Below are 22,559 nucleotides of genomic sequence, written 5' to 3'. Positions count from 1 at the left end.
TATTTTCACTTGCTTAATTTCAAATCAAGACATTTGGACAAACGATTTGTAATTTAGAACTTCAATTAAATATCTGTTTGGTTTTATAAATGCCATTTTACCAGTAGTGAATAAAAGAATATCCCTGATTCTTACAGTGCCCTCAGACTTCGATCATTTGAGAGGAGCTGTCAAGGTGAAGTGTAAAAGTGTGATCTTGATGGATGTAATATCATTACTATTGCATTCTTGAGGTCATGTGATGTGGATTGTTGTGTGCAGATCTTAACTCACTGATGAATCATTTCCCTTGAACAGTTTGTTTGTGATACAATTGCAACCCTTACAATGATGTCTATGTAACTTTATATATTTACTGTTGTTTTATTGTTAATATATTTTATTGAACCACATTTGACCTTCCTTCCTTACCAAGGTTCATGTCCTTTCCACAGATGAAGTGCCTTATCACCCTTCATGCAAATCTTTGTGTTGTTCTCAAGATGCAAAATGTTTCAGTACGGACACAAAGAGCCTGATTTCCATTTGGACTTTTGCTCTTTATTCAAATAGCATCGCAGAGCATGAAAATAACCAGTAAATCATTCAGATGGTGACATTAAATATGCATAATACATTTGTATTTGACCAATTATTAGCTATTATGTTTGCTGTCCCTGTAGTGACATCATTTAAAAATTACACAGTAATTGCAAAGGTCAAGAATTTCATGAGGAACAAAACAGAAATTGAAAAATACAAATAATAATAATAACAACAACAACAAACGACCTGGGAATAAAGTTGTTTCTTAAAAGAAGTCCTGTCAATATTAACCAGGAAAATAAGTTTTTCTTATCAAAGTGATGGAATGTTGAATAATTTATTTGCACAAAACAGGACAGTGGTGGATTTTACTGAACTGTACAAGTTTTTGTCCTGAATGTCTCTGTTGTACTCTGTATATTCTGTACCTCAGCACTATTTGTCCACTGTAAATCTCAAGTTTTATGCTCAGTATGTATGTATCACGTTAAGGTTAGCTATGTAGGTTTATATAGGTTTGTTTAAATAGATTACATGTTGTAGATGTATAGGTTGTATGTTCAGATACCTTTTTTATGTTTTATGTGTTTATGCCCATGCTTATTCGTATGTTTACATGTGCGCTTGACACAACATTTAATTAACTGTGTTACTTGCTACTTCTTTGTAATATTTGTGAAATTTACTAGCAGTTATTAAGGGAAAAATAGTAGTGCGGTCAAACAATTTATCACTTGCAATTTTATTTTTATGTGTGTGTGTGTGTGTATGTATGTTATGTTTATGTATTAAATATATATACATATATATTACATGAATATAAATATTTTCTAAATATACTCTTTATATATGTGTATTTATAAATAAACACAATAAATATACACAGCACACACACATATCATATAAAGAAAAACTTTAATTTTGGATGCAATTAATCACACTATAGTCATTCATACCACTTTTTTTTTTCCAAGGCAAATAAACACAGTAAGTGCTAGTAACACGGTTTCAAACAAGCGTTTTTTTTTTTTTTTTTTTTTGTAGCCAAGATAATAAAAAATGTCAAAAACAATGGATTTGTGACAAGGTCCCAGAAATTATCGTGCCTCTGCGATAGGATTTCATTCTGTTATGAGTGATGTTTGTTAAGAAAACAGCAGGAAAATGCAATTTTCATAAGTATGTAAAAATGCTGGATTTTCCTATGGCAGAGTTCAGTTACTGGTGATTTTCATGCTCTGCCATTTAAATAAAGACCCTCATGTCGCAGTAAAGTCAGAATGGAAATCAGTCTCTCTGTCTCCACACTGAACTACTGCTCCGGACCAGATTTCCAGCAAAGGTAACCAACATTTATATCAGGAACACAGCGGATCTGAAGAATAAAAACTGTTCTGATGATCTGCTGTGATGGAGATCGTGTTGTATGTGTCTCTCTTGCTCGTTTGTCACTTAACGTTTTTGTTTGTTTTCATGTAACCTATGATTGAAAACTGACATGATTGCAAAAAGTCATCTTTACAATATAATCTTATAATGTGTGTTCTTAACATTCAGTTCTTGTCATTCAATTGCATTCCTGATGTCTTTTTTCATAAGAGTTTAATTTGAGACTTTTCATTTTAGTGCACTGAAAGTTTTCATCATTTTACACTTTTGAGTCATATTAAAGGACATATTAATATGTTTATTTTTTTTCTATTCCAACCAACCAACCAAAAAAAAAAAAACTACTATTTTTCAATGATTATATTTTTATGTATTTCAGTGAACAAAGCTGTGAGCAATAGAGATGATCCCGAAAACATTTCACTTACTTTTTTTACTGGGTGAGTTTGCTTCACATGTATATTTTATATGTACATATAAAAACACATCAGAAATGTGACAGGATGGAAACAAAATGAAACTAGAAGTGATTCTTGTGTTTTTCTTCCGCTGTTTATGTGAACGCTGTGCTGTCGATAGGCCTTTTCTCAAAGACCTCGTGCTACTTCATTCTCATCCAAGAAGCGAAGACTTGGACCGAAGCCCAATCGTACTGCAAGCAGTATCACGTGGACCTGGCCACGATTCAGAGCGATGAGGACAGATATAAGATACAGGAGGTCGCAGCCGCCGGGAATTTCCAAAACAAGGCCTGGATGGGGCTGTATGATGGTCTGTTTGATTGGCGCTGGTCTTACCAGGATCAAACCCTAGCATACAGTAACTGGGCGTCCGGGGAAGACACCAGCTCCAGGACTCAGAGGATGTGTGGCCTGATCAGAAACTCCGGGGAATGGCATGTTGCTTCTTGTGACGAACAAAAACCTTTTTTTTGCTACCAAGGTAAGATTTGCATTTGTAAACATCTTTGCATTCATGCATTTGGCGGATACTTTTCTATAAAATGAGTTGCATTGCATTCAAACTGCATTTTTTTCCCCAATTCTGACTAAAACACAAATCTTTACAGGAAATAGCATTGCAGAGAAATTTATTTTTAACCATAACAGTCTGAGCTGGAGTGATGCTCAGCGATACTGCAGCAGCAAGTACAAAGACCTGGCCTTCATCAGTGACTCCAGCGATAACAACGCCCTGAAACTTCAGCTTAAATACGTCTACTATAAGTATGAGGCCTGGATCGGCTTGTCCAAGAACCTGTGGCTGTGGTCGGACCAGAGCAAAGTGATCTGGCTGTCTGTGAAATGGGCCGACGGACAGCCGGATAATGCCAGTGGCAATGAAAAGTGCGGGTTTGTCAATGAGACTGGATTGATTGGGGACTATGGATGCTCACATACCTTACCTTTCTTCTGCAGTGAGTTTCATTTCTGCTTCAGTCCTTTAAGATGTGATAACACAAATTATATAACGGAGTCAGATGCTGTCCTTGCATTTTTTTCTCTTTTAAATATGTGCATGTTTGTGTTTCTGTAAGCAAAACGGATGAAAACACAGACTGTGAGGTTTGCAGTGACATCTTCTGGATCTCTGAATGAATCTGCGGTGATGGAGGCCATAAAGAAGCAGGTGAGATGCACCTTTACTGTCTGTGGATTGATCTGGCTCACTAATCCCAGCTGAAATCTGCTCTCCAGATGAACCAGATCCTCTCAGATCAGCAGATGTCTGGGTCCAGCGTAACGTGGAGAGTCCAGCCTGATGGACAGATCTTCCAGCAGCAGAGAAACACACACGAAGCATGAGCAATCATTCAAACACGGCATGGTTTAAATATCTTATAATATTACTATCATAATAACCCTGTAGTATAACGTAGGTTTAATGTCTTTCGCTTATACTGAGATGTATTTCTTTCTCCCTTTGTCCATGCAATTTAGTGTAAACCTGACAAACATGCACTTTAAGAAATACTTGATTCACATTAAACTGAGACAAAAATAAATGAACTGCATGATTCCTTTCTGGTTGTGGAAACCAATCTTGGTTACTTTATAAGTGAAATCGTTAACAAGGTAGAATGAGAATGAGTTGTGTTCAACATTAAAATATCTGCAAATCAATACATGTTGTTGTTGTTGATTTATTTAGCTGATCTTCCAGCTAAACGGCCATGATAACATCATCAGCATTGATCTAAGAGTTGATTTTCCAGTAGAAAGTGTTTGTTAACTGCCCTCTTCTGATTACACAGAGAAAGTGTCTGAAGTATGTAGGTTAAAAGACAGGTGAATATCAATGCGAACTAGACACCAGTTTTTAACCATAACCAGATCTGGATTACAAGTGAATGAATGCTGAGATCAGATGACATTGGATAACTTTCAGATGTGTGGCTCAAGAATGCATTTAGAAAGCCTCAGAAGATGATCTGGGTTGGCAACGTGTTTATTCCTGAATCTGAGATCTCAGATTTCCGGATAACGATTCTGATAATAAAGAAGAAGAGTAGGCCTATTCTTAATTATACTTCATTTGTATGCTGGTGACTTAAATCCCCGCGCGATCCTGAAGTGTTCGCAGTGGTTCTGAAGCTCGCGAGCGCATCGCGTCGCGTCGCGTGTTATTATTATTGTAAGAACTGAACTGCTTCATCCGGTCCGCTCGTGTTTCTGTTCTGCCCGGGTTCATCTGAGTCTGTAGGTTGACAGGGCTGTGACATATGACATACCTGAGACAGGACAGGTAGGTCAACATAGTTTCACTCAGGTGAAAGCTGAAGGAGGCGCGAGCTAGACGCAAACTCACCTGCTGCGCGTGCTCGTCTTCTTATAACAAGTTTGGCGAGAGGTTCACTTCTTCCACAAGTTTCCAGAAAGACTCTCTGGAAACCTCACAGCATACATGGTAAGTTTGTTTTATTACATGCTTCAAACAGGCAGAATTAATTAAATATCGAGCTTAAAACATAACCGCGCGCGTTTCTTTACAAAAATCAATATTTCTACAGCGGACGTCGAGTTTACAAACACACACAGAAGCTCGCTATCTGAAACTGTTGCAGATGCTGACGGCGTGGGAAACGTCTCATGAGCGCTGATGTTGCTTAATAAATCTGAGTGAAATTCATCTCATTCGTTTAATTTGCTCGATTGTCTTCAATGCAGGCCTAATGTATAGGCTATTATAGTTTAATGTATCTCCACGTTATCTATGGTGACTAGTACACAAGTACAGAAGGCTTGTGTACGTCATCACTGACGTCACGTGTTGTGCCTTTCTGTGCGTCGTCATGCTAACATTGCTGAAATATAACTGCTTTTGCAACTCTTCGTGATTAAAGGATAAACACCAGAGGAGAGACACAACAACACTACCAGCTGAATAGAGTACAAACTATTCAACTTATATAGATATTACCACACTTCCCCAGCTGATTGATTGCATTGATATTTGCAATATTTTATTTGTTTATTATTATTATTTATTTGATTTTATTATGAATGTTATTCACATTAACAATTAATTTTTTTTTTCAAAGATGCAAATAGCTGAAGTGCAATATAATCTGTCTCAGTAACTGTACCTTTTTATTTGTTAATGTTCTGGATATTATAAATTGTGCTGTGTTTTTCACAGGATGGTGATTCGCTGTTTGGTGTCTCAGGTCTGATTATGGAGGTGAGATTCTGATCTGGATTGTGTTTTTTATTTTATTTTATTTATTATTATTAATTTAATAATTAACTTCTCTCTTCGTGAAAATCAAAGTCCGGCCAGTTCATTTCACACACAGCTAAAATAAACATTTTTACTTCTTAAGTTGAATATGCATAATATTCAATCACACACACACACACACACACACACACACAGAGACACTAACATATACAGCGTAGAGCCTATTTATATGTGTTCAACATCAGAAATCAGAGATGTTTCTTGAGCAGTAAATCATCATATTTTCATTTTTCAAGATTTTAGATGGATCTGTTTTCTTGCATACGGTAAAATACTTTGATTCTCTGATTCTCAGAGTCCAGTGAATGGAGATCATCGAGATGCTAGTAACACAATCAGAGAAAACCATGTGTGGCCAGACGTAAAGAGTTTAACCAGAAGTAACGGCATTCATCAGATGCCTGAGTTTCTAGACGACCCCTTCCCAGCTCCAGACTGGGTTTTGTTTCCTCCAGCTGATTTTTATAGTGACAGCACACCCAATGGGTTCCAGACCACATCTACATCAGACATTTGGGCTGAAGACACAGACATTTTCCAGCCTTTTAAAGAGAAAGCAGACCCTGATGTGACACACAGCATCTCAGCCAATCAGAACACAGAATCCTGCTCTTCGTCCAATCAGAGGGATCCTCTCCTGGAATTCATCCTATCCAGACAGAAGAAATCCCAAGCCACGCCCTCCCCAGCTTCACCATCCGGTCCCGTCAACGCTTTCCAAGAAACATCCTCTGAAACGAACGGTTTCTTCCAGACTCCTTGGCTCTCCACCTCTCCGTTCGTTTCTAACAGAAGCCCAGCGTCTGAAGATGTTTTCAGGACGTCCACCTCAGGAACCAAAGTCTCCGACGTCGAGACGTATGATCCTCTGTTTGACCCTCAGAATCAAGCTCCGTCCAAACACAAGAGCCAGTATCATCAGCTGTTCACCCGTCAAGATGCAAAACAAGACAGTGGCATGTCCCATGATGCTTTGCTCAGTGGAGGCGTTCAAGAGACAACACCGTTCACAAACGTCTCAAACGGAGACCTGGTGAGAACATCTTTCTTATGAGGACCACACGATTTTAGTCTGTATTTGATGGATTTGAACATATATATTCTCCAGAAAATAAACTAAATTATAATTTATACTCATATCATTGTAAGTGTTATTTAAGTAAATGTGAATTCAGGTAAATTTGGACCTTTTTGCTATTGGCTGGAGAAAATTGCCACATTATCCTTAAATGACCCTATAATTGTATTAATATTTGGAAGTAGTTGTATATGTATTTAGCTATTATAGTTTTAATTATATTTTGTAGTAAGGAAATGTGTGCTCCTCAGATCGTTTCGGCTAAACTAACTGTGACCTCTGGTGTTGTAGATGTTCAGGAGGCTCCCGCCCAAAGCTGCCCCTCGCAGTAAAGCCCCGAAGATCCCCCCCCAGCCTCCTGCTCTCTCTCAGGTACTGTAGGCTCCTTCAGTTTCCCTTTCAGGCCTGTCATTTCCTGGACCGTCCTTCGGTGAGAGAGAGTTAACTCTAGCTGATGCTATCTGATGATAATATTCACTTCTGTGCCACGACTCATTCTTCTGCTGGAGTTCAGATCGGATCAAGATGCGTTCATTCTGTCATTCATTTTTTCATTCTACAAAAAAAAAAAAAAAAAACTATGTACATTTTTTGTCTTTCTTTAACATTTTCTGGTTGATTTTAGTATTTGATATTGCTATACATGGTATAAACTTAAAGCTGTAGTACAGAAATACAGGGGACATGAAGGGCAAGTAAAACATATATATTTATTAAATCAGATTTAATATACACACACATGTATTTATTTATAATATGATTTGAGTATTAACACTTTTCTGGTCTTATTGTGCACAGTCGGTCATTGCACATTATTCCGATGATTGTTTTCCTGATGTTATTCAATCATCTGGTCTGCTTTTAAAACTCATGCGGTGTGCTTTTGGTTAGTTTGGTTAAATAGTCAAATCAGACATCGGTGTTGGTAAAGCAGCCTTTCGAAAAAAAAACACCTTTGTTTAGTAATCACATCAAATCATGGAAATTCACTGGTCAAACATTTCTGACATGAAATACCCACTTTTAACAATCCTCGATGAAATCACGTGTCTTCTATTTATTTACATCACTGAAAATAGTTTTTTTGCACATTTGAATCTAGAGTAAATGTAATCTGGGATGCTTCACGTGCTGTATGTGTGTTGATATCGAAGTCTATATCTATGTGTGTATAATGTGTATGTAATGTGTGTGAAATGTTAGCTCAGTTATGTGTTGTTATGATCAGATGACGTCGGCTGAGACCGAGAGAGATCTGCAGGTGTTTGAGGACGTTCTTCTCATCGGTCAGGTGTGTGTTTCCAGTCAGGCCCTGTCTTTCTCCAGCTGCGTGGCTTATATATATATATGTGAAAAATGTTTGTGGAATATCATCACCCTATATTTTTTTTTAGACATTTTTCATACTTTCTGTAAATAAGAGGCATTTCTGCAAGCATGATGAAAAGTCTCCAGGATGCTTTTTAATTTGACTTTTATGTAGGGGAAAAAAAAGTAAAAAAAAAAAAAAAGGTAAACAGAATTCCTGTAGTATCAGAAACACCCTGATGCGGATTCATATTTCTTCACATGGTAACACATTCTTCAAACATGATTTTCAGGAAAGGTGTGTGGAGGACTGGCCTGAACACTCTTCAGAGCAGAAACCTGTAAGTTCTGCTGATCTCACACATGTAGAGCGGACGGTGCACAAACACTCACACTTTCTGTGTTTCAGACGGGGAAGATCAGGCTTCGGAGAGACTCTGTGAAGGTGAGTCACGGCTCTGTCTGAACACAGAAGAGAAAACAGTTAAAACAGTAGATGAAGAGCTTATTCAGAGCAACATGCTGCTTACAAACAACGTGAAGTCAAGACTTATCAGACTTCAAGCTGTTTACATTCTGGAAATGAACACAAACCAGAACTTCAATGGTTTTTATTTTGGTATTATGTATATTTTAGATAAATATTAGATTATTTTTGAATTATTTTTTTATTTGTTAATTTTCTGTTTTATTTTTAATTGTAGTTCAACTGTTGGTATTTTAATTATTTGTTTGCATTTATTTGCAATTATTTGTATTAGTCTAAATAATTGTAGTTGTATTATTCTATAGTTTTATTGAGTTTTAATTTTTGTTTATTTAGTTTTACCTGGTTAAGTACACATTTTAATAATCTATTTTGTTTCAGTTAATGTTTATTTTAAGTCAAGTAATGAAAAAAAAAAGGTTTTAGTTAATAACTGCAATAAAATAAAATAAAAAAAATACAAATAGAAAATAAAAATAAATAAAATAAAATAAAAAATAATTTGAGTAATAATAAAAAAAATTAAATACTAACAATAGTACTACTAATAAATAAGTGATCAGTTAATTGATTTAATAGTTTACATAATGTAAATTTGAAAACTGGTGGTTAAAAACTGAAAATATAAAAATAAAATGTAATATATAAAATATTTTATAAAAACTATAATAGTATATAAATAATACTAAACACTTCCCCCATGGAGACCCAAAACTATGGAGGACGAGACCTGCAAAAAATGTCCGTTGAGTCGTCTGTAAAGCCACAGATAGTGCACAGGCAATACGGTATCTTGCTCTGCCCCGAAAAAGTGACTTTACATAGGTTAACCTGGATTTAAATGCATTTCCTGTCAAAGGGAAAGACACGCCCCCAGCTATGACACGATCAAGTCCGGGGTTGACACAATCTCATTAGCATGTTGTGCAGAGGAAAAATAAATGAGAAACTACATTCAGAAATAAATGAGGAATTAAACCAAAAGAGCATTTCCTTAATCATTTCCATTTGCCCATCAGTTTATTTAATTTATTTGGCTAATTTAGTCACGTTTATTTATATATGTATTTAAACAAGATTATGGTTATTTATACACACATTTATTTAGTTGCATATTTAATGTATTGTTTTTGGAGTTCTCATCCTCCATACAAATAACAAAAATAACAGAAATAACATTATCAAACACACAGCATTGTCCTGAAGACATGAGCAAGCATCTCTCACGTTATTAAGATCTCTCTCACAATCCTCACAATCACTCCGGCAGATTCCAGACGCGTCTGATGGAGGAGCTGATGGGACGGTGAAGAGGAACGGGAAGCAGGTACAGCGTGAGTCTGAACTCTGAGAGAGTTTGACGTGTTTGTTCTTCTTCATCTGTGATTGTGTCTCTGTTGATCTTCAGACTCTGGGAAGGAAACTGAGACACTCGCTGCTGATCAGGAGGAGCTCGAAGGTAAAGTCCATCTGGCTCAGAACTAAACATGGACTGGGGATTTCCATCAGGACTTCAGCTGTTTAACAACAATTCCTCTGACACTGAAACACACCACAGTCTCCAGAAACATATACTGCTTCAGAACAACTGTGACCCTTTAACTCACAGCGTTTATATCTGACTATAAATACCTCACAATCATAAGATATACACTTCTAGAAGCTTACCTCGGCCCAGGAAAGAGAGAGAGAAAGAAAGAAGGATAGACGGATATAAAGAAAGAATGAAAAAAGGAAAGAAAGAAAGAAAGACAGAAGAAAAAAAGGAAAGACATAAGGCAAGACAGAAGGAAAGACAAGGAAAGAAAGAAAGAGAAGAAAAGAAAGAAAGAAAGAAAGAAAGAAAGAAAAAAGAAAAAGACAGAAAGAAAGAAAGAAAGAAAGAAAGAATGAAAGACAGAAGTAAGAAAGAAAGAAAGAGAAAGAATGAGAAAGAAAGAAAGAAAGAAAGACAGAAGAAAAGAAGGAAAGACATAAGGCAAGAAAGAAAGAAAGAAAGAAAGAAAGAAAGAAAGAAAGAAAGAAAGAGGAAAGAAGGAAAGACAGAAGGCAAGAAAGAAAGAGAAGAAAATAAAGAAAGAAAGATAGACAGACAGAAGGAAAGAAAAAGACAGAAAGAAAGAAAGAAAGAAAGATAAAGACATATGGAAAGAAGGAAAGACAGAAGTAAGAAAGAAAGAAAGAAAGAATGAGAAAGAAAGAAAGAAAGAAAGACAGAAGAAAAGAAGGAAAGACATAAGGCAAGAAAGAAAGAAAGAAAGAAAGAGAGAAAGACAGACAGAAAGAAAGAAAGAAAGACAAAAGGAAAGAGAGAAAGAAGGAAAGACAAAAGGAAAGAAAGAAAGACAGACAGCAGGAAAGAAAGAAAGAAAGAAAGAAAGAAAGAAAGAAAGAAAGAAAGACAGACAGAAAGAAGGAAAGACAAAAGGAAAGAAAGAAAGACAGACAGCAGGAAAGAAAGAAAGAAAGAAAGAAAGAAAGACAGACAGAAAGAAGGAAAGACAAAAGGAAAGAAAGAAAGAAAGAAAGAAAGAAAGAAAGAAAGAAAGAAAGAAAGAAAACAGCAACTTTAAATCTTACAAATTAAACATTTCTCACATCTCAGAAATTTTTCCTCAGAATTGAAAGTGAAAAGTCAGAATTGTGAGAAATAAACTCAGATTTGCAATAAAATTAATTCAGAAATGTGACTTTAAATAAATTTAGAATGTCTAGAAATAAACTGTGAGAAAGTTAAAGTTCTGAACTGTGCGACACAAAGTCACGTTTCCCCGAAGATAAGCTTCATAAGAGTGTGATGTGAAGAAATGACAGAGCTGAATCTCAGTATCTCTGATTCAGGATATAACTGGAGATGAACTGAAGATCTCCGAGACGAACACAAGCTCACTGAATCGAGGCTCAAAGGTGAATCTCATCTCATCTCATCTCAGATAATAAAAGAGGATCAGCTTCAGTGTTTGATTCCAGATCATATTCATTCTTTCTGTATTGTGTTGAAGCCCATTGATGGCAAAGACGAGTTCTTCACTCCAGAAGAAGAAGATCAGAACGGAGCTGCCGAGCACAAACCTGTATGAAGCGCTTTATTCCTGAATCCTGGTTGTTTCAGTGATTGTTTCAGTGTTTCAGATGTTTATCTCTCTCTCTCTCAACAGAAGAAGTCAAGACCCAAGATTATCACACACCGCAGAGGATCGAAGGTAAAACCTTACCGTTACAGCCAATAAAAGTTTGTATTTTAATTCTATTTAAACATCTTTTTATATTTTACATAAATATATTTTTTTATAAAAAAATAAAAACATAATAATATTGTATAGTAGTTTTGTTTTTAGTTAATAGTTATAATAGTTTTTAGTTAATAGTTTAATATATATATATATATATATATATATATATATATATATATATATATATATATATATATATACACTTTTCAAATAATAAAATAATTTAAATACTTTTAAAATTATATAATGAACGAAAAAAGTTTGATTTTTAACTAAATTACAAATGAATAACATAAGTATTATGTAATAGTTTAATAATTTATAATAATTTATAAATATATAATGTAGAAATTTGTAATTTATACATTGCAATATAAACAATATATAATATTTTATAAATATTAATTAAATTTAATTACAGAATTGATCCTGCAAAGGCCTATTTTACTAGGTAAAGCGTTGCGTTAGCAGTGCAAAAGGTTGTGGGTTCGATTCCCAGGGAATACACATACTGTAATAAGTCACTTTGGATAAAAGCATCTGATAAATGCATAACTTTAAACATCTATATCAATATGTTTGTTTAACCCTAAGACAAAAGGCAGCTAATTTCCCAATTATGGACACAATTTTTAAATCATTATAATAAGAAGCAGTTTATATTTTCATTGAACACTTTTAGCAATGCTTCCAGATAAATGATTGTTAATAACATTACACACAAGAGACCTGAACTGTATAATTATTGGCTGATGGGATAATGATTTATTATATTGTCAAGCCCGCTGTAATGTATTATAGCTTCATTTATTACTGATGATGATGTTCATTTACATCTTCAGGTGAAATCTGCTGAAGCTTCAGCTAAACTCTCTCCAGACTATAAGGTTTGTTTAGAGCGACTGTACTTCAATAATCAGTTTAATAATCAGACAAGCAACATTTAAACTCATTTAATTCTCATACTAGGATGATTTACCGTCCTCGTCCAAACATGAGGATCTGGTGGCGTGGGGAGAGAAGAAAGCAGAAGATGTGGACTGCACACCGGTGAGAGCAGGTCGAACATTGCTGTTTGTGGTTGACGTGTTTTGTATTTTGACTGATTTATTTTGACAGAAGCTGCAGAAGTTCAAGCCTCCTGTGCCACGACGACCGTCAAAGGTAATTTATTCTGTGTTTGCATGTTTATGAGAAATATAGACTAAAATATCGCATTGCATATCAATAAACCAACAAAGACCCATTATTAAAACATACAGGAATTAAAATACACAGGATACCTCAATGGAGGTTTAATCTGCATACGTCTTATTTTCATCTTTGCTCTGGCAATTCCTATGTTTTTTTTTTTTGTTTGTTTTTTTTTTAATAAAATTAATATAAGCTATATATAAATGTAAAAAAAAAGAACTATAAAGAAAACATTTATTGTAACAATTATTGTATTTCATCCAGTTGCAAAGACAAAGTTTCTACTTTAGTTTGTCTGGAAGTACAGAAATAAAGTCTCAGGCTACTTATGTAACCGGGGATGCAGTGTCTCGTTCCCTACATAAGTGACCTGAGACGTTCCCTTTTCGAGGTACAGGGAACACACATACTGGTAAATGCAATGCACAGGAGCCCCAGTCAAGAAGCGACCTGAAGAAACCTACCCTCGTTCAGGTGGAGAGAAGGTGGTTACAGGGGAATTAGGAAGAGAAGAGAAGGCAGATTTTAAACCCTCGAGGGAAATGAGCAGATACTCAAGTATCACTCTAATCCAGAAGGAAAGCGCTAACGCCTCATCTGGATCATATCTCCTCTTGCCTTCCTCTCTCTGACCCGCAAGGTTTTTTATTTTTTTATCAGTGTGTGGTCTCAATTTACCCTATCTTCTTCTTCTTCTTCTATCCATGGCCTTGTCCTCAATAGTCTTAGCCTGGTCCACTTCAATCTCCTCAATCATGTCTTCATCGCAGGCTTCATGAAGAGCAATCAAGTTGTAGTCATGTTTCGACATCATTGTTAGGAAATAAAACAGGACTCTTACAGTCAAACTGGATCAGTAACTTGACTGATTGAAAGTTTAGATGAGTGGTCCTCCTCTGATGGAGGCAAGGGTATTTCCACTGGTCTTTTGCAGAATTAGAATATATATATAACTATATATTTTTTCAAGCTTATTTGAATTTGAAAACTATGTGTGTGTGTGTGTGTGTTTTGCAGTCCTTCTCCAAAGATCCCTTTGTGGAAGGTGATGTGGATGTCGGCGCTTCAGTCCAAGACAGTCACCAGGTGAAGCAGTTTCCTAGTTGTGTTTGTTTCTCTGACGGAACGTGATCTGTGTCACACACACACACACACACACACACACACACACACACACACACACACACTCCTGCATTCAGAGAGCGTGTCTGATAAGAGTTATCAGCTCATGTGGTCATGAGTCAAAGCATTCCTTCCAAACCCATCAAAACAACACGCTGGGAGCTTTCACATCATAGAAATACTGGAAATCAGAGCAGTTCAATTCATATTTCTTGTCTACAGCTGACAAATCTGGAAATTTAAATTAAATCTACAATAGATGAATCTGTTGTATAAAAAATAAACCCAATGAAATAACTCTTTCTTATTCAGAATTGTACATCTTTTCCCAAAGCTGAGTATTTAACTGTTTCTACAGTTTTACCAAATTCATGAAGTTTTGATGTAATGGACACACACACACACACACACACACACACACACACACACACACACACACACACACACACACACACACATACACATTTAGCCATTTAGCAGACACATTTATCCAAAGCTGTTTACTAATGCTGACAGGTAAAACAATCAAACCGAGTAGAAATGCATGGTGATGGATGTTGTCAGTGCAGGTCTGTGTCCAGCAGATGGCCTCAGTGTGTTTCTGTTCAACAGCTTCAGAACACTCAATCAATCAAAGTAGTTTCGAAGTGAATCACGCGTGTGATAGATGACTTTACTCTACCTTTGTAGAATACTAATGTTTTCTTCCACACGCTGATATCTTCATCATGTTCTGCTGTAGATGCCAGAGGTGGACACACATCTGGAGGATGAAGAGAGAAACACAGAGACTGACGCACAGGTCGAGATCTTCCTGCTCTGTCTTTCGTTTTTCATAAATGCATCATTTTACTCACTGTTATTGTTATTGTGATATGTTTTCCAGAAACAGAGAAAGAAAGTGCGAGTTAAGTTTGTTCCTCACAGAGGGTTTGTCATCGGTTTATCTAAGGTGAGACCGGATGCTTTCTCTCTGTTATAACACTCGGTGTGTTAGTATGATGAATTGTGCATATAATAATTGTGTTGTTGTTTATCTGCTAATAGGTTGACAAGGCTAATCATGAAAGAAAGGAGGAAACACAACATCTCAAGGTAGAATGATTTTCTAAACAGAGTATTATTTGTTTAATATTTACTGGATATGCTTTATTTTATTTTTTAGTGAAAAATGTGGCTTTTTGGTTGTTTACAGAAATTGATTAGAAAATAAATGAATACATTTTAAATAAAACCATCCTGAGGTTAAAGTTGTAAAAAAAAAAAAAAAAAAAAAAAACCTCTTTAAATTGCAAGAAAAAAAAGTTGAGATAAAGTGTTGAGATTAAACTCATAAAATTTTAGTCATGTTTAAAAAAAAATTCGAGAAAATGAACATTTTATTTTCTCTTAATGTTCAATAATTTAAAGAGTTTATTCTCAATATTTTATTAAAACTTTTTTCCTCAACAATTTCATCTCAACATCTCTACTTTGTTTCTTGAAAATGTTTTTTTATTTATTTTATTTTTTCTCAAAATGTGATGACTTTAATCTCGAGATATAATTTTTTTTAATTTTAATTATTGCTTGGCCATAATCCTCTTCCGTGGTTATTTTACAATCATTGATATATTTTTATTTTATTAATTGGTTAAATTAAATGTTATTTATTTTATTTATATAAACATGTTTCTGTTTGTTTTATAGTTTTGTATTAGTTTTTATTATATATTGTCAAACTATGAATGCCGTCTTTAAAAACAAACAAAAATATCATAACATTTCGGTAAAGAAGTGCAAAAACATTAAACGGATTCTGAACTGTGTGTTCCAGGATGTTGTAAATGCATGTGTGTGTGTGTGTGTGTGTGTGTTACAGGACAGTGATGACTCTGAGCTGAAGGGAGCTCATGGATTCACTCCTCCTCAACATCTGAAGGTTTGTCCGAGTCGTGTAGATCTTCATCAGATCCTCCTCTTTGTGTCCGAATGTTTAACATTAACTGTGCTTTAGGATGATGACGGGTTTGATGATCTGAAGGGAGCGTTTGGTCACACAGCTCACGGGCTGAAGGTAAAGAAGACTTCTTCATGAGAGCATGCTTTGGTTTGTGTGTCTGTTCACTGATATCATCTAATACATCTGTTTTCAGGAAGACACAGTACTGAAAACTGAAGCTGGACGGAGTTATTCACCCAACAACGCTCAGGTTCAGAAGCGTTATTCTCACACAGTCTCATATTCTGCTCACTTCTGATGAGATTATTGCTTATATGACTGATGTGTCTTTTCTAGAGTTCATATTCTAACGGCTCTATGAGTCCTGCGTCATGGGATTCAAAGGTAATGATGATTAAACATACCACAGAAACAAGACTCAGAAATCCAGCAGTTCTGCTCATTCTAAGGGTGTTTATATGTTTATCATATTTTTATTTGCAGCCGTCTGATCTGGAGACAGATGTCCATAAATCCTCAGATGTCTTCAGTCGGTCAGACAGCTTTCAGAAACATCAGGAGATGACAGAGTGTCGACCGGTGAGCTTATGCTCTTAGGATCGCTCTGATGATTTTAATTGCATTTTAATTTGGTTTATTCACTGTCTGTGCAGAAGAAATCGCTGAAGTTTAAAGTCCCTCGCATTCCTCGCAGACAATTAAAGGTAAACCGTCAAACTCCGAGCCGAGAGAAAGAGACATTTACAATTAAAAGTTTCATTCATAAACTTTTTTCATTTTAGTTTTACCGCACACTCACTTTTTTTTTGTTCATGACATTTTCATCGTTTTGTAAACTTTGCTTCAGGCTGCTTCGATTATTTAAAATATCCTGACCATGTATTGAATATGAAATGATCTACAGTAGCAGTAATTGATATTTCTTAGTTAACACACAGCTGACCGAGATCACTGATGTCTGTGTTTTCTAGAGCGCTGAAACCCCTGAGATCAAGCAGAGCAAAGATTGTGACACTTCGGAGGTGATGGACTTCTTTCTGCACCGGATTTGTGTTGATTGTAGTCCCTTTCCTGTAACTAAATGTGTAAATGTTTCAGATGAAGAAGCCTCCTCTTCTGAAAGTGCCTCCTCTTCTGTCCCATCGAGACTCGAAGGTGAGCGTCTGCTTCTTCTGAACTCAGTTTGATCGTCAGATTGAGATTGAGATGATATTGTTACTGATGTCTGCAGAGCTTTGAGGACGACGAGTTCCCTGCGAAGGGAGCAGATCTGTTCAAGGCGGAGGACGAAGGCTGGGAGGAATACGAACCGGTAACTCCATCACTTCATTATCATGCTTTCGCTGGCGTTCACACAAACACGTTTAACGCTGAAGTTTCCTCTCGCGCAGGATAATAAACCCCAGAAACCTCGAGAGACTGACACACATCGCAGAGAGCCACAGGTGAGTGTGCGTTCATCTCAATCCACAATCAAACCATCCACAATGTCATCATCTCATAGAAATATACCCTGTTTTAATAGACTAAAGACATGAAGGAGTTTCCTGAAGAGTTTCTGGATCCTCCAGGAGCCACGTCTGGAGACTTTTACCTGTCTGAAGCTGCCAAGGTACACACAGTACATCACCGTTCACAAGTGTCTCTGTTCACCAAGACTGCATTTACTGTTGATGTGATGGGTTAAACGTGATGTCTTTTCTCTGTAAGGCTGAGTGGATATCAGCTCAGATGGACATGAGACGACTGAGAGCTCAGGAGGAAGAGCAGCCGCAGGAGGAAGAGGAGGATGAAGGGGTCAGTCAGACCGGACATACCTCATCACGATTACTTTACTGTAGATGATGTTTATGTATCTGAGTCCCTTCCATTCCTTGTGTGTCGATGTGATGTTGAGTCTGGTGTCATACATGTGTGTTTCATTGGCAGGACACTGACAGTCTGATGGAGTGGTGGAACACAGTGGACTGTGAGTGCATTCAATCATCCACTAATTCACCACACACACACACACACACACACACACACATCAGATCAGACTCGTTTAACAGTCAATCTTCCTGTTTTCAGACTGGGATGAAATAACCCCTGAGACGATCAGATCTAAAGAAGAAGAGACCGTGTAAGACTTCATCAGTGATCTACATGCTGAAAAAAATAAAACAGATAGTCAGTTTACATCTCAAGTAAATTTATATTGACTTAAAAACTAAAACGTATTAAAATATTCAAAGATGAGAAATCTTGTCCTCTGAAAAATTGATTTTATGCACATGAGAACAAATATCTGCAAGTTGGGTTAAAAAAAAAAAAAAAAATTCTAAGGAAAAGTAAATATCTTTCTTTTTCTTCAAAAAGTTGATTTTTTTAAATATATAATTTTATTGTTATAATAGCTAAAAATGTCTGCCAATCTTGTTTTGGCCTTTGAATCAAGTTTATTCTCATTTGATTTGTATACTTTGATCCACCATCGGATGATCTGGTGCTCCAGGAGTCAAACACTCATGAAGTCTGTGTCTGTCTCCTGTCAGATCGTTTAAAGCGGTCGCTGATAAGGTCCACCGCAGTCTCCGTGTGTATCTGAAGCTGTTCATGGAGCGCGCCGAGCTGCTCTACCAGCACGTGCTGATCTTATACAGCATCGCAGACGACCTCAGCAACTTCCACCACCGCACTAAAATCGCCAACATCACGGGAGGAACGACCACCGCGGTGGGAGGAGCCACAGCTATCGCGGGGCTGGCGCTGATTCCCGTCACCTTCGGGGTGTCCGTCATCATCTCGGCCATCGGCCTCGGCGTGGCTACAGCGGGCGGCATCACAGCCGCTTCGGCCTCCATCTCAGACACCATCAACAACATGCACGTGCGTATGCCCAGCGCTTAATTAGGCAACGTGAAGCTATTCTAAAGCCACGTTAGGCTCATTTTATTTATTTATCAGATCACAAAAGAAGAAAATGCTTGCACTTATCCATTTAATCCTTTTCAATCTTTTTTACAACACTCTAAAGAATGCTGGGTTAAATGCAACCCAGCGCTGGATAAACTGTGGATAAAACCAGCGATTGGGATGTTTTGGCCCAGCGGTTGGGTTAAATAATCATCCATATATTACACAATTAAATAGTTAAATAGTAGTTTTAACATGGCTTACTGGAACACTAGCGTGCAAACTTCTTTCTATCTCATGACATGGTTGTCAGCATTAAAAGGTACTGTATAATTGCTGAGTTTTGCAGTTTAATTTTAGTTTGAAGTAAAAGTAACAGTAGGCTGAGCTGGATCAGGGTTTATGTGGGACTTAATGAGGTCTTAGAAAGTCTTGATTTCCTCTTCCACAAAATAAGACTTTAAAAGGTCGTATTACGTGCAGAAAGTCTTGAATTCATACCGTTATGGAATTAAATGATACACAAACTGCACAACAATTAATGTATTCCTCAACAATTTGGACGTGTTACCCAATAAATATATCTAAACATCCTTAAATCAAGATGCATTTACTTGAGATGCAACAGGAAACATATGAAGTCTTGTTTTCTGATAAATGTATAAAAAAAAAAAAAAATGAGATGTTGAAGACAGCGAGGAATCATAAATTGTTTCCCTTTGAATTAAGTTTATATTTTTCTGTCTCTGTTGGCAGATATCTGTTCATGTTTTAATCACAATCTCACTTTCTTTTGAAAAATAACTGATATTTTCTCTGTAAGACAAAAAATAATAATTTCTTAGCTCTTATAAAGGTCTTAAAATCTTTCAAACCTGCAGAAACCATGAATACCTTTATTTATTAATTTATTTTGATCAAAAACATTGCATTGCAAAACTGCAATAAACCCGAGGCCAATTTGACCCAAACTGGCAATGCTTTTTGTATTATCATTATTATTATTGTTTAACTGTGAAAGATTCAACTATATATCTTCATATTTCTTAGTACAGAAATATATTTACATGCACATTTGTGCATTTTATCCAGTAAATACACTTTACTAGTTCCTGCATTGCCAGGGCATTGAACCCATGGCCTCTGACCAATGCATTGCCACTTGAACTAAATGCCAAAATGTAAACGCTGTTAATATTTTTTATGTTTTTTTTTTTTTTTACAAAGATTAATAAATCATTAACACTTAATGCATTAAATAACATCAATTAATGTGAACTTACTATTATGTGTTCTCATATAAATACATATTTTAAACATATTTCTGCAGGACCGTAAGAAGATTGAGCTCATCATCATGGACTACGAGGCGCAGCTGGTGGAAATGCAGCGCTGTTTGCTGTTCATCATTGAAGGTCTCTGTCGACTGCGCTCTCATCCACTTCTGCGACGAAACAACTACTACACCGGAGACTGGGAGGTACGCCGCGCACTCCAGACCATTAGCTTAGTTGATGGCCCAGTAGATCAGGCTGAAGAAATAATTCGCAACACACTGGCCAAGTTAGCCAGTCTGCAGAAAGGAATAGACAAGTACTTCACTAAAGACTTGAAGGAGGTGAAGAAGGGCTGTAAGAAGGAGGTGACGGCTGAGGTGCGGGGTCTGGCCAAACATCTCCACGAAGGTTTAGCGGAGCTCAACTCCATCAGAGAACAGCTGCTCGACGCCAGCGGAAACATCTAGTAGATGTCAAAGTTTTGGTTCAGCTGTCTGCACTCCCATTGGCTGTCGCGGCAGTGCTTTCCTGCTCATTTGCATAAAGTGGAATGGCGATTCTCAGCAGGTTTCTACTCTTGAGATCAAATGAAGTCCAGCTGCTTTGTTGATGCAAATCACTGTCAGTGTGAACGCATCTTACAACTTCACCATAACTGGATTGAGTTCTCATGTAATGAGATCTCCGATGATCTATAAGATTCTTCAGATAATGTTTTCCAATTTGAACCTCAATTCCTGTTGTGTTTTACTGTGTGGTTCCCATCACGATGGCTGTACAACCCGAGAACAGTCTTCAAAATTATTTTAATCTGCCTTTTTTTTTTTTTTTTTTTTTTTTGTGTAACATTGTCCGCTGCCATTTGTAATTTGAACGTGTGTGGGTTCATTCACGTCCAGTTATTTTAATAGTTTAATAACTTGTGATATTGCTTGATGTTGCAGACTGGTATTTCTTATTATATTTTATTATTTTGTATAGTCGTATTCATAAAGAAGAGTGGTAGGGCATTGCGTCAGCAGTGCAAAAGGTCATGGGTTCAATTCTCAGGGAATGCACATACTGATAAAAAAAAAAAAAAAATGTATAGCCTGAATGAACTGTAAGTGGCTTTGGATAAAAGCATCTGCTAAATGCATAATTGTAGGCTATGTGTAATAAACAAGCTGGTTTGTAGCTCACATACTTCTATCCTACTCTACACATTGTTATTCACAATTATATTCTGCATATGCTGAGAGTGAAGCCACAGACTAATTACTTTTATGTCCTAGGAGATTTTACGCTTTGGAAGAAATGTTTTTTTTTTTTTTTTTTTTTATGTATGCTCTTATTTTGCACATTAACAACCCTAAAGCTGTTACACACACACAAAATCTTTCATGTCTTGACATTATGTTGTGCAATACAGCAATGAATTGATGATTATGTTCATGGAGATATTTTAATAAAACAATAAGAAAAATACAAAACTAAAAAAAAAATGCGGTGTGGGTGAATGAAAAACATTGCGGCTCAAGTGTACATTTAACCCTATAAACCATGAAAACTTTCCCAAAAAAACTTTTCAGAAGTGTATAAAGAACTTAATGAACCGTTATGTTTCTATTACTTTAGATTGAGTTATTTTTATCTACATACACAGTGGGTCCCTTTAAATGGAAGTCACCACCATGTTTCTACGGTAGCCATGAAGGAACAAACACAGCTCTACACAGCGCGTTTCGTGACTTGCGTGTTGTTATTGTGAATAAAACACTGACACAATGATGAACAAGTACTTTAACATTCACAATTCCATCGATGGATTGCATATTTAATTAAATATAATTCTTTGATTTAACTTGTGTAAAGGAATCTAATTGCTCTCTGTCTTGACCAATGACATCTTTATCTGCGTCGGCCACCTTAGATTCTCTAAGAGATGAGGAAAGCGGGGGCTGAGCCGCTGGCTGCAATTTGCGACCTCACCACTAGAGTGAGCCGCTAAAATGTACACACTGCACCTTTAAGAAGACTTCTATTGCATCTTTTTTTTTTTTTTTTTTTTGTTTGTTTGTTTTCAGCGGAGATACTGTGAATGTAACAGCTGCTTTTAAATGTTTTAAGAATATTGAAGAACGCAGTGTTATGTGTTTGTATTAATGTGTTTGTCTGTTTGTTTGTTTGTTTTCTTTTGGAAAATAATTTAAAGAGAAGACAGTCACAATCATAGCAAGGTGAGCATTATCTGTTGAGATTGCATCGTGTTTGGTGTGTTTTGTGTCACTAAACTTGAATCCTTTATGAGGAAGTTGAAAGAGGAATATATGTATCAATGCAGAGAAGGAGATATGAACACGTACACATATTTATTGACCTTGCTTTT

At 36.3% G+C, this 22,559-nt stretch overlaps 1 protein-coding gene across 2 annotated transcripts; it reads left to right on the top strand.

Annotated features, from left to right (window-relative positions):
• Positions 1-4,445: 4,445 nt before the first annotated feature.
• Positions 4,446-22,240, top strand: LOC113105412 (uncharacterized). 2 transcript variants are annotated; one of them, XM_026266465.1, is made up of 35 exons: positions 4,446-4,821; positions 5,554-5,595; positions 5,951-6,688; positions 7,025-7,105; positions 7,962-8,024; positions 8,335-8,382; positions 8,451-8,486; positions 9,799-9,855; positions 9,937-9,987; positions 11,370-11,435; positions 11,531-11,602; positions 11,687-11,731; positions 12,604-12,648; positions 12,731-12,811; positions 12,884-12,925; positions 13,973-14,041; positions 14,820-14,879; positions 14,964-15,029; positions 15,125-15,172; positions 15,939-15,998; positions 16,074-16,133; positions 16,213-16,269; positions 16,356-16,403; positions 16,503-16,598; positions 16,673-16,723; positions 16,991-17,041; positions 17,118-17,174; positions 17,251-17,331; positions 17,411-17,464; positions 17,545-17,631; positions 17,730-17,816; positions 17,949-17,988; positions 18,090-18,141; positions 18,554-18,887; positions 20,245-22,240. In XM_026266465.1, the coding sequence occupies exons 1-35, from the start codon at positions 4,819-4,821 to the stop codon at positions 20,656-20,658; spliced, it is 3,342 nt and encodes a 1,113-aa protein (XP_026122250.1). In that variant the 5' UTR covers positions 4,446-4,818; the 3' UTR covers positions 20,659-22,240. The 2 variants fall into 2 exon arrangements, with proteins under 2 accessions (XP_026122250.1, XP_026122249.1); XM_026266464.1 differs by having other exon boundaries at positions 12,881-12,925.
• The last annotated feature ends 319 nt before the right edge of the window (positions 22,241-22,559 follow it).

This window comes from Carassius auratus, chromosome 7, assembly GCF_003368295.1.
Source record: "Carassius auratus strain Wakin chromosome 7, ASM336829v1, whole genome shotgun sequence".
Classification (NCBI taxonomy): domain Eukaryota; kingdom Metazoa; phylum Chordata; class Actinopteri; order Cypriniformes; family Cyprinidae; genus Carassius; species Carassius auratus.
The sequence above is the reverse complement of the archived record's forward strand: the minus strand, read 5'-3'. Positions and strand labels throughout refer to the sequence as shown.